This window comes from Scheffersomyces amazonensis (assembly GCF_036850825.1).
Source record: "Scheffersomyces amazonensis strain UFMG-HMD-26.3 chromosome Unknown RJT21scaffold_6, whole genome shotgun sequence".
Taxonomy (NCBI): Eukaryota; Fungi; Ascomycota; class Pichiomycetes; order Serinales; family Debaryomycetaceae; genus Scheffersomyces; species Scheffersomyces amazonensis.
In genome coordinates this window covers 251,396-265,664 of record NW_027042746.1, presented here as the reverse complement: position 1 = coordinate 265,664, position 14,269 = coordinate 251,396, and the positions used below count along the sequence as shown (strand labels likewise).

General features: G+C 33.4%; 4 protein-coding genes across 4 annotated transcripts; 2 read left to right on the top strand and 2 right to left on the bottom strand. All coding sequences in view use genetic code 12, as the record gives it.

Annotated features, from left to right (window-relative positions):
- Positions 1-1,601: 1,601 nt before the first annotated feature.
- RJT21DRAFT_49333 (SDR family oxidoreductase) lies at positions 1,602-3,057 on the bottom strand. The gene has a single exon (XM_064884811.1). The coding sequence runs from the start codon at positions 2,785-2,787 to the stop codon at positions 1,786-1,788; it is 1,002 nt and encodes a 333-aa protein (XP_064736655.1). The 5' UTR covers positions 2,788-3,057; the 3' UTR covers positions 1,602-1,785.
- A 1,647-nt stretch (positions 3,058-4,704) lies between these two features.
- On the top strand, positions 4,705-6,797 carry RJT21DRAFT_122155 (uncharacterized protein). The gene has a single exon (XM_064882312.1). It carries the CDS (start codon positions 4,883-4,885, stop codon positions 6,665-6,667), a length of 1,785 nt encoding a protein of 594 aa, XP_064736654.1. The 5' UTR covers positions 4,705-4,882; the 3' UTR covers positions 6,668-6,797.
- Positions 6,648-9,670, bottom strand: YTA6 (putative AAA family ATPase). The gene has a single exon (XM_064882311.1). The coding sequence runs from the start codon at positions 9,331-9,333 to the stop codon at positions 6,790-6,792; it is 2,544 nt and encodes an 847-aa protein (XP_064736653.1). The 5' UTR covers positions 9,334-9,670; the 3' UTR covers positions 6,648-6,789.
- Positions 9,671-10,362: 692 nt separating this feature from the next.
- On the top strand, positions 10,363-11,444 carry RJT21DRAFT_122153 (uncharacterized protein). Its single transcript, XM_064882310.1, has one exon. It carries the CDS (start codon positions 10,559-10,561, stop codon positions 11,297-11,299), a length of 741 nt encoding a protein of 246 aa, XP_064736652.1. The 5' UTR covers positions 10,363-10,558; the 3' UTR covers positions 11,300-11,444.
- Positions 11,445-14,269: the final 2,825 nt, after the last annotated feature.

Sequence of the window (14,269 nt, the reverse complement as noted above, 5' to 3'; positions counted from 1 at the left end):
CATGTAATTATCAAATCCCACAAATGAATTATAAAACCAGTTAAGGAATAAACCCAAACATGGAGATTTTATTATTATTTATACGAGCTTTAAGAGCTTGGGTGAGAATACTGTGCAATGTAATATTGAAGTTTATGCAAACGATCAGCTTTAAAAGTATTGCACATTAATTGTTCTCTAGCTTTTCCAAATTTAGGAGATATTCTGGCTGTCAGGTGAAGATCAGGAAATTACAAAGAGCTTAAATTTGTTTAGCTTCAATTCTTTTTTCCGCGACACCTTACGTGCTCGGTATAGAGTAAATAAATAATTGCAAAACCAATTGAAAGAAATTTGTAACAAGTAAAAACTCTTATCTAAGCAAAATTAGCAGATCTGTGTTGTAGAGATTAAGATTGATTGATTTATAAAAATGAAGACAAATACGATACCCAATTTTTGATAAATGGGAGAGTTAATGGTTCAAGCACATTACCCTCTTTATACTCTAGTCGTCGTCGAGTGTACAATTGGTGAATGTATAGGTATCGAATGAGCAAGAGAAGCTGGGAAATGTTGAGTGTGTGGTTAACGATAATAGTAGGCCATACTTAAAGGAGGGAAAATTATATGGTATAGTGGAAAAAAGAGTTCTGATTTTTGCAGCTATAATTTCCTTATCTTTGCAGTTACCCGGTCTCTATATATATGTTTATTCAAAATATAAATTAGGTGAAAATGGGAGAAAGACTATAAACGCAACCACTTCTCTCCTTTACTGATTATTAAAAATGTCATTTTGGAAACGGTTAACAAATTTTAGAGGTAATCCTCCATCTTATAAAGAAGCCTTGGGTAAAGATCTTGCTGAGAAGAAAGGCAAGAAGCCAAAAAAAAGAATAATACTCAATCAAGGAATGAAGAAGCGTTAACCAACACCACGGATTCCTTCTGAAAGTGAGGAAGATGAATTTGATAAGAATCTTGATGCTGAGGATGAAAACCGCATTATTACCGCAGTTAACGAAGGCAAGGAATTGGCAAGAAAATGCGCATTATATTTTGCTGATCTTGATGACTTTGCTGTTGATAAATCAACCATCAATGCCTGGCAAAGGGCTTTGAACAAAGTCTACGATGAAGCAGATGGCCTTGAAAGAGCACTACACAGATTAGACCTTATATATATAAAATACAACGGTAAGACTCACGGTCGTCCATTTTATGAAGAATTCAGTTATAGATTGACAGCCAGAATATCTCCTAAATTAGGAATAGCTACAGACCGAGTAATGCTATGTACTCGCAAGGTTGCTCGTTTTAGTTTACTTCAAGGTTGTATTGTCCAATATCATCACCTTTTGGAGCCCAAGCTTATGGCACGAGCAAAGAAAAAAACAGCTTGTTTAGATATATTCGTTAACTGCTTGTATCATTCATTTGTGGAATTAGTTTGATTTGATAGTTTATAGGAAGTATGCTCTCCCTCACCTAACTTTATCTACCTAGATATATCTGGGCTTTAAATTCCCTGACAAAATTATATATTATTTTATTAACATACATATCTAATTCTGATTATAAATATATAACTATATCATTATATAAAGTGTTTGGTCAGTAGCTGATTAAAACTCAAAGTTTCTTTACCTAACTAAATTGGGAATAGAAATGTTGATTTATTTATGTAATCTATATAAGTTACGTTGTCAAATTATTAGAAGATTCATATACAAGAAGATATATAATTTGTTAATACATAAAAGTCTGCTTAAAAAAATATTAATTGTTCTATAGTCACTAAGCTTAAAGATCAATAATTTGTTTGATTGAATCAACAACAGACTTTTCAAGACTAATATAATCAATCGACAATATTGATTTAGCGTTCTTGTCATTAAATGCGGTAGGACCAGAGATTGAAACACCAGGTGTACCAGTTGGAAGTTTGTCTTTCAATTGAGGGAAGTTAGCAACAATAATGTCTAAGATGGTTTGACCATTGAAAACACTGTTTGTAAGGACAAATCTCTTACCTTGAGCCTTCTCAGTTTCAAAAGCTAAAATATGTGCTTTTGCAGTATCTCTCACATCAACGAAAGCACCACCAATTGGGGGGACTGAATCTGTGGCATATAACACACTTGCTACCATTTGTGCTGAAGAATTTAATTCTCTTGTCTTAGGAGCAGCATTTTGAGGACCAAAAACGAAAACAGGATTGATGGTACTAAGAGTGAAGTTTGGTTTCTCTTGTTCAACAAAATCCCATGCAGCCTTTTCAGCAAATGTCTTTGAGCCACAGTAAGCATTAAACCCATTTTCTTTGGATTGTTCATAAGTGATGCTATTCCAGGTATCTTCACCACCTTTGAATTCTCCACCTAAGATTTGAGCGGCGGTACCAGTAGCAACAATTGAACTGGTGTAAACAACTCTAGTAATTTGTGGGGCATGTTCCTTTATTGATTTAAGAACGAATTTAGTACCTTCAAGAGCTGGAATGATGATATCTTTTTCATTATTCTCAACTTGACTAGTAGCTGGAGAAGCAGTATGTAAGAAGACAGTAGCAGAAGGATGCTTCTTCAAGACTTCATCAAAGGCACCTTCCTTTTCAAGAATTGGAACAACTTCATAAGAGAAGTTTGAATTTTCAAAGATCTTAGCTAAATCTTCACCCTTTTGAGTTGATCTAACTGAACCAACAACCTTGTAACCCTTAGCAAGAAGCTGAGAAATAATATGTTGGGCAATGAAACCAGTTGCTCCAGAAATAAGAACGGTAGTATTATTAGAAGTAGTCATAACTATTTTTGTTTAGAAGTTTCTTTATATAAGGTAGCGATAAATGTTACTTAAGAATCAGTATGTAGAAATTTGGTAAAATCTACTTATTTATATGTAAATAGTGAAATTGTGAAAATGTGGAATCGGTTCGTAGTTGATAAGCCAACAAAATTTATAAGCAGTGCGGTTTTAAGATGTTCATGATAACATCGGCAATTAAGTAACAAAGTTATAATCCGAACCGTATCTGCATTCTATAATTGTCCTACATAAAACGGGTATACCATGGGTAACCAATAGCTAAATTTTGCAACAATTGTCATTATAATCACAATGAAGGTGAGGCATTCGGAAAAAAGTTTGAGCTCACTAGATCAAATTGACGCTATATTAGCTTCATATTGGAGGATACGTATGGATCGTCCGTAAAATCTTCAGTTTTTTTGTCATATTAGGATTATTAATACAAAACTGGACCGCATTCTTTATTGTTAAATCGTATGTTGTTCAATTTGAATTTGTTCTGTTCGTATTACAAAGCATACCTTATGAACGTGCTTAGTTCCTCAAATTGCGGCTTAGAAGAATACGGTACGGTAGATTGTCAAGCCTTCGTACTAATTTACCAATACGAACCATGATCCTGACCAGGTAACGCTCTTTGAATTCTTCACAGATGATATCCTCTGAATACCAGTGATGTTGAGAACATGTGCCATAATCAATCATGGAGGATATTTCACTTAAATTGAAGATGATACGGTAAAAGATCGTAAAACTGACCTGAAAAGGTTAGATCAGGGTATATATAATCCTAGAGAGCATGCTTCCTATAAACTATCAAATCAAATTAATCCCACGAATGAATTATACAAGTAGTTAACAAATATACCTAAACCTGGAGTTTCCATTGTTCTTTAAACGGACCTTAAGCTCGGGCTCCAAAAGGTCAGTGTGCCGCACAACGCAATATTGAAGATTACTCAAACGAAGATGATAAGTAGTATAGAGCATTATTTGTTCTCTAACTATTCCTAACTTAGGAGATATTCTGGCTGTCAATATATAACTGAATTCTTTATAAAATGGATAATTTTGAGTCTTACCGTTTTATTCTAGCCTTAAGTACAGGAATTGGTACGACATTTGTATATCGGGTTTACACTATTGAACCATTCTCGCAACAACAGTCTTTCACTATGTGACACTCTCAGTCAACGTGTTCTCAAAATGTTAAGCCGAACTTACGTTCATCATTCTCACAAAAGATTACGAAATTTCGCAATCTAAGGTAAGCAGCATTTCCAAAATCCATGCACACATAATAGAGATTGATAAGGGTCACACGACCCAAAATGTTATGGACATTTCATTCTTTTCCTTCTTTTTTTATTTTTTTATTCTTCTTTGTATGCGTTTAATTTACTCCTTCGGGAGAACACATTAGATAGAAAAATTATGAAGAAATAGATAACAGATAAAAATTATATTTGTGTATCTATTAAAATAGAGCTTCGACCGAGATCTTGTAGGCTGAGAAAAAAGGATTATTCGAGTTCGGAACCGACCTTTCATTATATATGCATCTTAAAAGTAGATGTTACTGAACTCCCCCCACTACCTACCTAAGTATCTTTGAACATCCCCGCAAACTTTTAAACCCTTAGTGAATATTTTGATGTCAGTAAACTTAAATTGATGACCCTTGATACCTTATTGGTCATATAATTAGTGTGACAATCTTCCTTTTCTTATAATGCTTAATTGGATTCTTCGGCTTAGTAATCGCGTTTCCGAATATTTGTCTTATTCGGGAACAAAGTCCGGTCAGATGCATTTGGCGGTCCGAAGAAAAAAAACTTCTTTCCGCTCTTTTATAAAAGGTGTTGCTAATCCTCTCAAATCTCTAAAAAATATGTCACAATAATATCACACGAGCCATAGTGATTGATCAGATAACAAATTACTGCAAAAGCCCTGTATTCAATAAGAAATTGATCTTTACTTAAGTACTTATATTTTGTATTACATGTTCATATAGTAAGAATAATATTTTGTGATACCAGAAAAAAAATAACTTTTGCATCAATTTCCAAACAGCATTATATAATCCATGACATCTCAAGAGAGCATAGCGATTATCGCTACACATTCAAATTCAGAGGTACAATCAGAAGATGATAAAAAATTAAAGCAGGTTACGTCTAATGAGACCACTACCCATATGGGGAGAGCTGGAACAGATTTATCCGATGACGAACAACAGCCATTGCAGGAGAAGAAAGATCTTGCTGATAAATTAGGAGATGCCCATCTCAATATATTGCCTACCAGGAAGCTTGTTATATGTTTGGGAGCTTTGTCTTTAGGATTATTCACTGCATTTGCTGACCAAACTAGTATAGTTATTGCTTTAGCTGATATAAGTCGAGATTTAAATGCAGAAACAACTATAAATTGGGCAGGAACTGCTTCATTATTAGCAAATTGTGTATGTCAAGTGTTATTTGGAAGATTGGCAGATATTTTCGGACGAAAGAATATATTGTTATTTTCACTTGCAGTGTTAGCCGTTGCTGATTTAGCATGTGGATTTGCTCAAACTGGTGTTCAATTCTATATTTTCAGAGCATTTGCTGGAATTGGTCAAGGAGGAATACAATCATTGACTATGGTAATGTTGAGTGATATTTGTACCTTGAAGCAAAGAGGAAAATATCAAGGAATCTTAGGAGCACAAGTTGGATTAGGTAATGCTATGGGACCCTTTATAATGGCAGGTTTTATTGAACATAATAGTTGGAGAAATTTCTATCATATGATGCCTCCCTTAATTGTTTTAGTTATGGGTGCAGTATGGTATTTGATAGATTCCAAGAGAAATGCTAAGCAATTAAATGATGTCTTATCTAGAAGAGAAAAATTTAAGAAGATTGACTATTTAGGTATGTTTTTCAGTACTGCTGGTTTAACCCTTCTTTTAATTCCTATTAGTGGTGGAGGTTCAACTTATGCTTGGGATTCTGCCTTAGTTATTGCAATGTTTGTTGTTGGTGCATTATGTTTTATTAGTTTCTTATTAGTTGAATGGAAAATTCCTAAATTACCAATGATTCCATTATCATTATTTACTAGATTATCATTATCACTTATATTAGGTTCAAATTTCTTTTATGGAATGGCTTATTATGCTTTCACATATTACTTACCATACTATTTCCAAATCGTAAGAGGTTTAGATACAATTCATTCATCTATATTGTTATTACCTTTAGTTTTAACTCAATCTATAACATCTATCATGGCTGGACAATTGATGAGTTTTACTGGTCATTATAAATATATTATTATGGCTGGTTATGGAATTTGGACCATAAGTTGTGGATTATGTTTATTATTTAATTTAGGTACTAATTGGGGAGTTATTTGTATTGTCTTAATTCTTATGGGAATTGGGGTGGGTTGGACTTTCCAACCAACTATGGTGGCAGCTCAAAGTCAAGCTAAGAAAGCTGAAAGAGCCGTAGTAATTAGTGCTAGAAATGTTTTAAGATCTTTTGGAGGTTCTATAGGAATTGCAATTGCTTCATTAATTGTTTCTAATTCTTTATTAAAGGAAATTAATCAACAACAGAAGCTCGATACTATTCCAATAAGTTATTTAACTTATTTAAAAACTCATATTTATACTAAAATTGATATTAGTGGATTAGATGCTACCCAAATTAAAATCATTAGAGCCATGTATATGAAATCCATAAAGGATTTCTTCTATTTATGTATTCCTTTAATTGGGTTATGTTTCATAAGTTCCTTATTTGTTAAAGATCATGGTTTACATTGTATAGATGAGCTTCCTGATGAAAAGAAGGAATCAGAAAAGGCTTCAAAAGTATAGTTTATCTTTAGTTTATAGAGTTATTTATTAATCAATTAATTAGTCATTATTATTATTATTATTATTAAAATGAATTGTGTACATTCTAAATATGTATATGTATTTAGAACTATATGCATTTCTTATATTCCGGAAGAACCGAATTTCTCAGACCAATCTTCGTATTCCTTTAAACCTTCTTTAGAAACACTAGGCCTTATATATTTCAAACTGTTTTCAAAATCTTTCCTATTAATGGGACGAATTTGTTCGGTAGGGGTAAGTAATAATTTCTCTCCTAATTCACGTAATGGTCCCATGGCACTATCTTTAGCTAAAGCAGTAATATCACTACCACTAAATCCTTCTGTTAATTTAATTAAATCATTATAATCTTCATCACTTAATGTATTATTTTGATACTTTAATAATCGTTTAATTTGACTAATTCTTGTTTCTCCTTCAGGTAATGGAATATATTGTCTTCTTACAAATCTCCGTCTAGCAGCTTCATCAATTGACCATGGTAAATTTGTAGCTCCTAAAATTAAAACTCGATTATCTTCTTTTGAATTAGAATTAGCAGTGGCTGAAGATAACTCTGACCATGAAATTAAAAATTCATTTTTGATTCTTCGAATACTTTCTAATTCTCCTTCAGTTCTAGACCCTAATAATGAATCAATTTCATCCATAAAGATAATAGAAGGAGATAATTTCTTAGCAAGAAGGAAAAGTGCCTTAACCAACTTTTCACTTTCACCCAAATACTTGGATGTTAAAGAACTCGAATTCATTTGGAAAAAAGTCGATTTCGATTCTGTTGCCACAGCTCTCGCCAACATGGTTTTACCTGTCCCTGGAGGTCCGAATAATAACATTCCTCGAACTGGTTCTCTCAAGCCTTGAAATAAGTCGGGTCTTAAGAAGGGATACACCACTGCTTCTTTCAATGAGTTCTTGGCGGCCTCTAAGCCAACTATATCATCCCAATAGACTTCATCACCTTGGATGACAATATCATTCAATATTTGCTTAGCCAAATTTGCATCTATTCCTCTTATGGATGCTATCAATTTTTCTTGTTCAACTTCATTCTTAAGGTAAGATGGTACATCTTCATTGCCATAATCTTCTTCACCTTCACCTTCTTCATATCCGCTAAGTAAGTCATCCATTGTAGGACTTGTTGGAGGAATCACTTCTTTCTTAGCTTGTGGTGGAGCAGAATGACTCTGTGGAGGAGGTGATATCTTCTTGGCTGCTGGAACTTGCTTCTTTACATACTGATAAGTAATATTGGATTTAGGCTTTGCGTGCTGTTGTTGTTGCTGCTGTTGTTGCAGTGCTTGCTGTTGCAACTGTTGTTGTTTCAATCGAGATTGTGATGTCTTCTTCATGATTTGATTTACATTAATGGGTTTAGGCTTGGTGTACACATAGGGCTTTTTCTTAGGAACTTCTTGAACTTTTATTTCCTTTGGTGGACTTTCAGATACTGGCTTTATTGTTATATCTCCAGTACTTTTGGCATGTGAAGAGCCCATACTGGTAACTAAATTGTCATTGGAATTATTAGATGTTTGATCAAAAGAATTACTCTTTTGCTTTTCTGAAGATGGTGGACCTGAGATGCTATGGGAAGTTCTACCATGACGTTTAGGCGGAACCGGTGGAGCTACTTTCTTAATAGTTAGTAAATCTTCAAATGATTTATCAAAATCTCGAGAATAACCTCCATTACCATTATGATTATGGTTATGATTGTGATTATTATGATTATAATTATGGTTATTACTATGACTGTATATATCATCATCATCAAGATCGATTAAATTATTCGAATTCTTCTCATTGGAAGATATCTCTGAAATTCCAGATGATGATCTTGAACCATTCAACTTTTCCCAATTACTAGTAGTATTTCCATGATAATCATTAGATACAAAATCAAAACCTTCTTCTTCATCGAAATCTTCAAATAGATCATCTTCAGATCGAGATAATGGTTTTGAATTAATGTTGGTATTTGTATAAGTAGACAGTTGATACAGGGACGGATGTTGAACTTGGATTTGAGGTCTCTTTGGTTGATAAGTTAAGTTTGCTGCAACTTTTGAGGATGCATGATGATAAGAATTAATGCTATTATTATTACTATTAGTGACAGTATTATGACCATTAATGCTGGAATTAGACAGCGTATTTATAGATGCAGAAGATAATGACGAACTATTTTGGGGACGTAAAGATTTCAACATTGAGCGAGAATTAGATGATTGATTCGATTGAGTAGTTCGAAGTGAAGGAATGGATGTTCTTGTATTGGCACTATTGGCCACAGAAAGTATAGCAGCTTCACGAGATGGATCTATTTTCTTCTTTCGATTAATTTCATCCATTCTCAATTGAACTCGAATAAGATGTTTAACATTTTGATCTCTTATATTCTTTAAATCTTGAAGGAGTTCCCATTCTTCAGGGGCTGTTACTTTCTTCTTATCAAATAATTCTAGTTTATATAGTAAAGATGTATGAAGAGATTTCCAACCTTTTAAAGCCAGTTCAATGTCATTTCTATCTTCTTCTAAATAGAGATTCTTAATAGACGTTTCACAACAGTCATTGTATGTCTGTTGCAATTCTTCTAGTAATGATAACTGCGGAGGTTTTTTTCTTAGAAACATAGTCTTTTATATGTATAGTACAGTATAGTGTGTATAAATATATGAGTATAGTATGAGGATAGTGTGTATAATTATATGAATATAGTATAGTATAGTATGTATGTATAGTTTGATATTGTAAGTCAATTGCTGGTACTGTTCCTTAGAGTACAATTATATCCACTAACAGTCAACTCAACAGTACTACGTAATGGTGGGCGGTGTTAATTGTGGTGATGACTGTGAACCATCTGAATTTTGACAATCCTGAATTTTACGTTGCGTTTGCGTTCCCCTTGTTTTTGTTTCCGTTTTGGATTGTTCTTTTTCAATTCTATTTTATTTGACTTTTTTTTTTTTTTTGGCTGTGGAGCACAGCTTGTGGGATGCTTCGCCTGGCTTTATCATGAGTCTGGCTGATTAGATAGTTAGTTAGATATAGATAGATGGTCAGATAGATGGTCAGACAGACGGTCAGGTCAGATTCATTGTATGTACGTGTACGAGAGAATTGTATTACAGAAATGTCTACATCTACTGATAAGCATGTCGTGATATAACGGGATACTCCAAAGTTTCTAATCTTATAAGAATATTCTATTTAACCACATATATTCTGTCCGGAGCTTATATCAACAATAAACCAACGGGAGTAATATTGTTTCTTCATCTAAAACCATCTTAAAATCTCTAACAAGGCCCTCTCCATAATTTCAATCTTCCTAACTTAATAGGCAAGATCAAAGAAGAGAACAAAGCTTTCAACTACCCTAAAGTAGTCGAGCGAAATAATCGTCAAGTAATAGACATTTCTTCAATACACTATTGATCAATTGCCAAATTTCTATATATCCGGAGGTAAAACTTTCGATAGAGAGAAAAAGAAAGTAACAGCTAAACAATTGTAAATGTCTATTCAAAAAAATTTTCAACTCGATGTGTGAGGCTTGCTACCATTCAGTCACGCGACGTTGATCACGATATACACAATATCCTAAATGGGATAGAAAGCGGGTAAGCCATGAACAGAAAAGAGACAGGGCAATTATGAAATTTCCCGATTGGGCAAGTCACGTGTCAAATTTAATTAAAATGGGAGAGTAGATTATGGGGTTTGATAAGATCAGCTTTTAAGTGCACAAGATAAACTATTATCATCATATTATCTGTGTTATAGGTGATTCTTCATACAATTTGAGGTTCATACATATCAAGCACTCATTAGATTAGGCACACGCACATAGACATGACACAGTACAGTTTCACATCGGAAAAGTTGAAGCAAAGGCAACACGAGCAAAGCTCATCCAACGATCAAGGCTCGGATATACTACATACAATTGCATCCATAATAGTGTCATTGATTGTTTACACTCTTCGGTTGTTATTTATCCTACTTAACTACTCATATCTGACTTATCCTGAAATAACTTCATTTATCATACTTCTTATAGTTGTATATGTTGCTTACAAGTTCATCAAAAGAATAGTCACCTTTTGGATAAATATGTTCCTAACTACTGTCAAAGTATTATTTACTCTAACTTTGATAGCCATTGCTTTCAGCATTTATATAAGAGGCTGGGATCGATTAATAGCGCATGATTTGCCTTTATTAAAGGAGTTATTCTTAAGTACTAATCACAAAGTCTTTGTAAATGGTCAACAAAAGAGATCGTTTGGCTCGTTTATATCATCTTCAGGAACCTATGTTGCTTTTATTGCTGGACGGTTGTTGAATAAATTGCCGTTACCAAAACCTATCCAGACCTTTTTGGGATTAAGGGCAAATTCATTATTAGATGATTTAAATGAGGAAGATATCAACGAGTATGTCAATTACTTCCAGACTCAATTCAAAGATAAAAAGACTAAGGGAAATGGCGATGACTATGAACACTTGATCAAAGCTGGTTTTGATTATTTGAAAAATTCTGACTTCAGCTTTGAAGATTTCGATTTTGGTGATCTTTTCAATGGTCGTTAAATTTGTAATAGAAGAAGATTTTGTGCTACAGCGCAATTTGTGTGTGAAGAGAAGTAATTTATAAAGTTTATAGTATATAGCTGTAGTGGAAGGTGGGCTAAGTTTAGTGTCGTCTTTAAGTGTCTAGAAAAAAAATGCAAAAGTTTAATATTTGATCATAATTAGCAATAATTCTTAGCATTTAAGTGTTTTAAGTTTAATCGTCGAATAACCTGTTATAAGATAGAATAGTCTAATAAAGCGCAAACGTTTGGCGAGGAAGAAACAATGTTGTTTTGCTCAACGAGGTTTCATCTTGTAAATAAATGTTACATTGAAGCATAAACGAATACAGCGCAACTTTGACTTCCCAATGCAAAAGAAAAGCATTCCTGAGAGACAACCAATTTTTTATTTTTCATCGCAATTTCATCGTGTACGTCATGTATAAAAGGGGTATAGCGTATGGAAAATAGTGGGGTGGGGCATTGATTGACTCATTGTTGTCTTTACGTTATGTATATTTGAACTTCTTTTTGCTGTGATCCATAACCATTGCTGATCATTTATCTTTATCAAGAGATCAAGGAATTCCGCTTGATGATCATTTGTGGGATGCAATCTGCAATGAGATGATATTGTGTTTCACAAATTAGGTGCTACATATCAGGGTCCGTGCGATCATTGCAAGGAGCGGAACGAACCGACCAAGAAAAACTTTTCTCGTAGTTTAACTTTAATTTGATATGGGCTAAGATTTAGGTTTAAACGGAATTGTAAAGCAGAAGTAGAAATCAAGTGAAATTGTTGACGGGTAAAATATTAAACGATGAACACATTAGTTTTTGAAATAAAGTTTGACTCAAAATTAATTATAAATAAGATTTACGGTCGTTATTTTTGAAATTAGGGGTTTTTTTTTTTGAGATGTAATTTTTTTTTTGGTTTCTCAAATAATAAAAAAATATCAGCGAATTTAAATTACAAAAAGTATACAGAAAAATCTCACCTATTTCACACATATAATTATTTTTTGGTTTATTATTCTGGGAAACTGTTGCGCAAAGATATGACATCTAGCTAAACAATTAGATAGCTAAACAATTTGATAGGCTGGTAGAAGGGCAAATAATAAAAGTGGCGGGGACAACAGCAATTTAAGTTTAAATAGGAGTCCCCAATGTCGCACGCCCTTAAAATGAGAACAATCGTTGCTTCTGTTCGTATTCTTTGCATTTTTTGGTCTACCCGTCTATTGCTGGTTAACAACGACGAACTGAAAAGGCTATAAATTTTCATTAAGAAGATAAAATTGAGAAGTATTCACAATAGAATGTATCAGAGGGAGTAAACCAGAAATAACTAAGAAAGAATTTTAGCGGTACTAAACGCCTTATTATTTTAGCTAGTTACTTCTCAATTATAATTACGATTTAGACTAAATGTAATTCGTCACGCGTTTATAGCACCATCTTTTGTTTCGCCGTATTTTATTGTTTTACCCTACACTAAGAAGAAAAGTGCGTCTATGATCAATACGTAAACATGCTTCAACAGAGAATTTCCATTTCAAATAATAAAATTTCAAGTTCAGGGTTATAGTTTACTAAATCTTAGGTTGATGATATAATGATGAGGAGCAGAAAGAATATTGATTTTCGCACAAACTGTACTTCTCCGCCTGGGTTTCGCGAGCCCGATTATATTTGCCTTTAGAGTTGGTCTCGCTATTTTTCGCCATTTTGGTTTGAAAATTACGCATTGGTGCGCCAGCCGCTGTGTCACACTTACGAAGTGTTACATTAGACAACCTAGAACCTCGAGCGTTTCCTGTTAGTTTTTATTAATTATGACGAGTTGAGATCGTTTGCGAGCTTTTGGCCATAAGTTATGTATTCCCTTTCTTTTCATAATGGTGTTTGAAGTATGATTTGATTGGCGAGCAACACCGCTGCGATCTATTTAGAAAATTTTATGAAAATGATCAGAGCAGAAAAAGCGCAAGATATTTTTGGTACATCAATTTATTTTTAGATGAAAGAGCATTGGAATCAGTCCATTTTTTTGCTTGTTAGCAAAAAATAACTTAACAAGTAAGCTAATAAAATATGAAATGGTTAATAAAATAACAACATTTGTTGCCGAATAATTAGTTCTATGAACAAATCAAAAGTAAGTCTTTACAAAAGTGACATGGAACAACTCAATGATAAATACAACAAATAGCGCTTTTAAACTCTCAGCAAAAGTTAATGATGAGTTAGATAAACGTCAGCGAAGAAAACTAAATTGACCAAGAAACAAAAAATTTAGGGAACTTTTCAAATTGTATGATTTAGGCACGGAAGGGAGGGGAGAAAGAAAACTTGAAATTCTGGAAAATGGAAAAAGAAGGAAACGATGATGATGTTGATGAAGACGAAAGAAAAAGAACAACAAGACGAGGAGGGAATAGATTTAAAAAATATATGTAGATAAATTATAAAATATATGAAAACAACGACAACAAGTAAAAAATATTGTAAATCTTTAACGGTTAGAGACTTCTTAATACGAACTTAATAATGAAAGCGGAGTGTGTGATAGAAACAAGAAAAAAGATTCTATTGCATTAGGTGAGATTCCTTGGTTCGAGAACGATGCCTCAAAACGTTTCTAGGCGCCTCAACATGAAAAATATATAATGACATGATTTAGGAAGATAACAATAGTGTTTATGTATTACAAACATGAATTTACATTTATCAAGATATATACTCCATATAAGGGAGGTATTGTTCCTTGATGTTTCTAGAAGTTAGGATTTCATACAAAGAGATGTAAGCACAAATGTAAAGAAAGCAGCCTGAGTTTGGTCCGTATATGTACGGCAAGGTTTCTTTTTTTTTCCTCTCCATTTTTACTTGAAGCGGTAAATTAACCGCGCACTTGTGCTAATTTTAGTTATGTCAGGTGTCATTGGAAACGTCTTTAAAAAATCTTATGGCAATG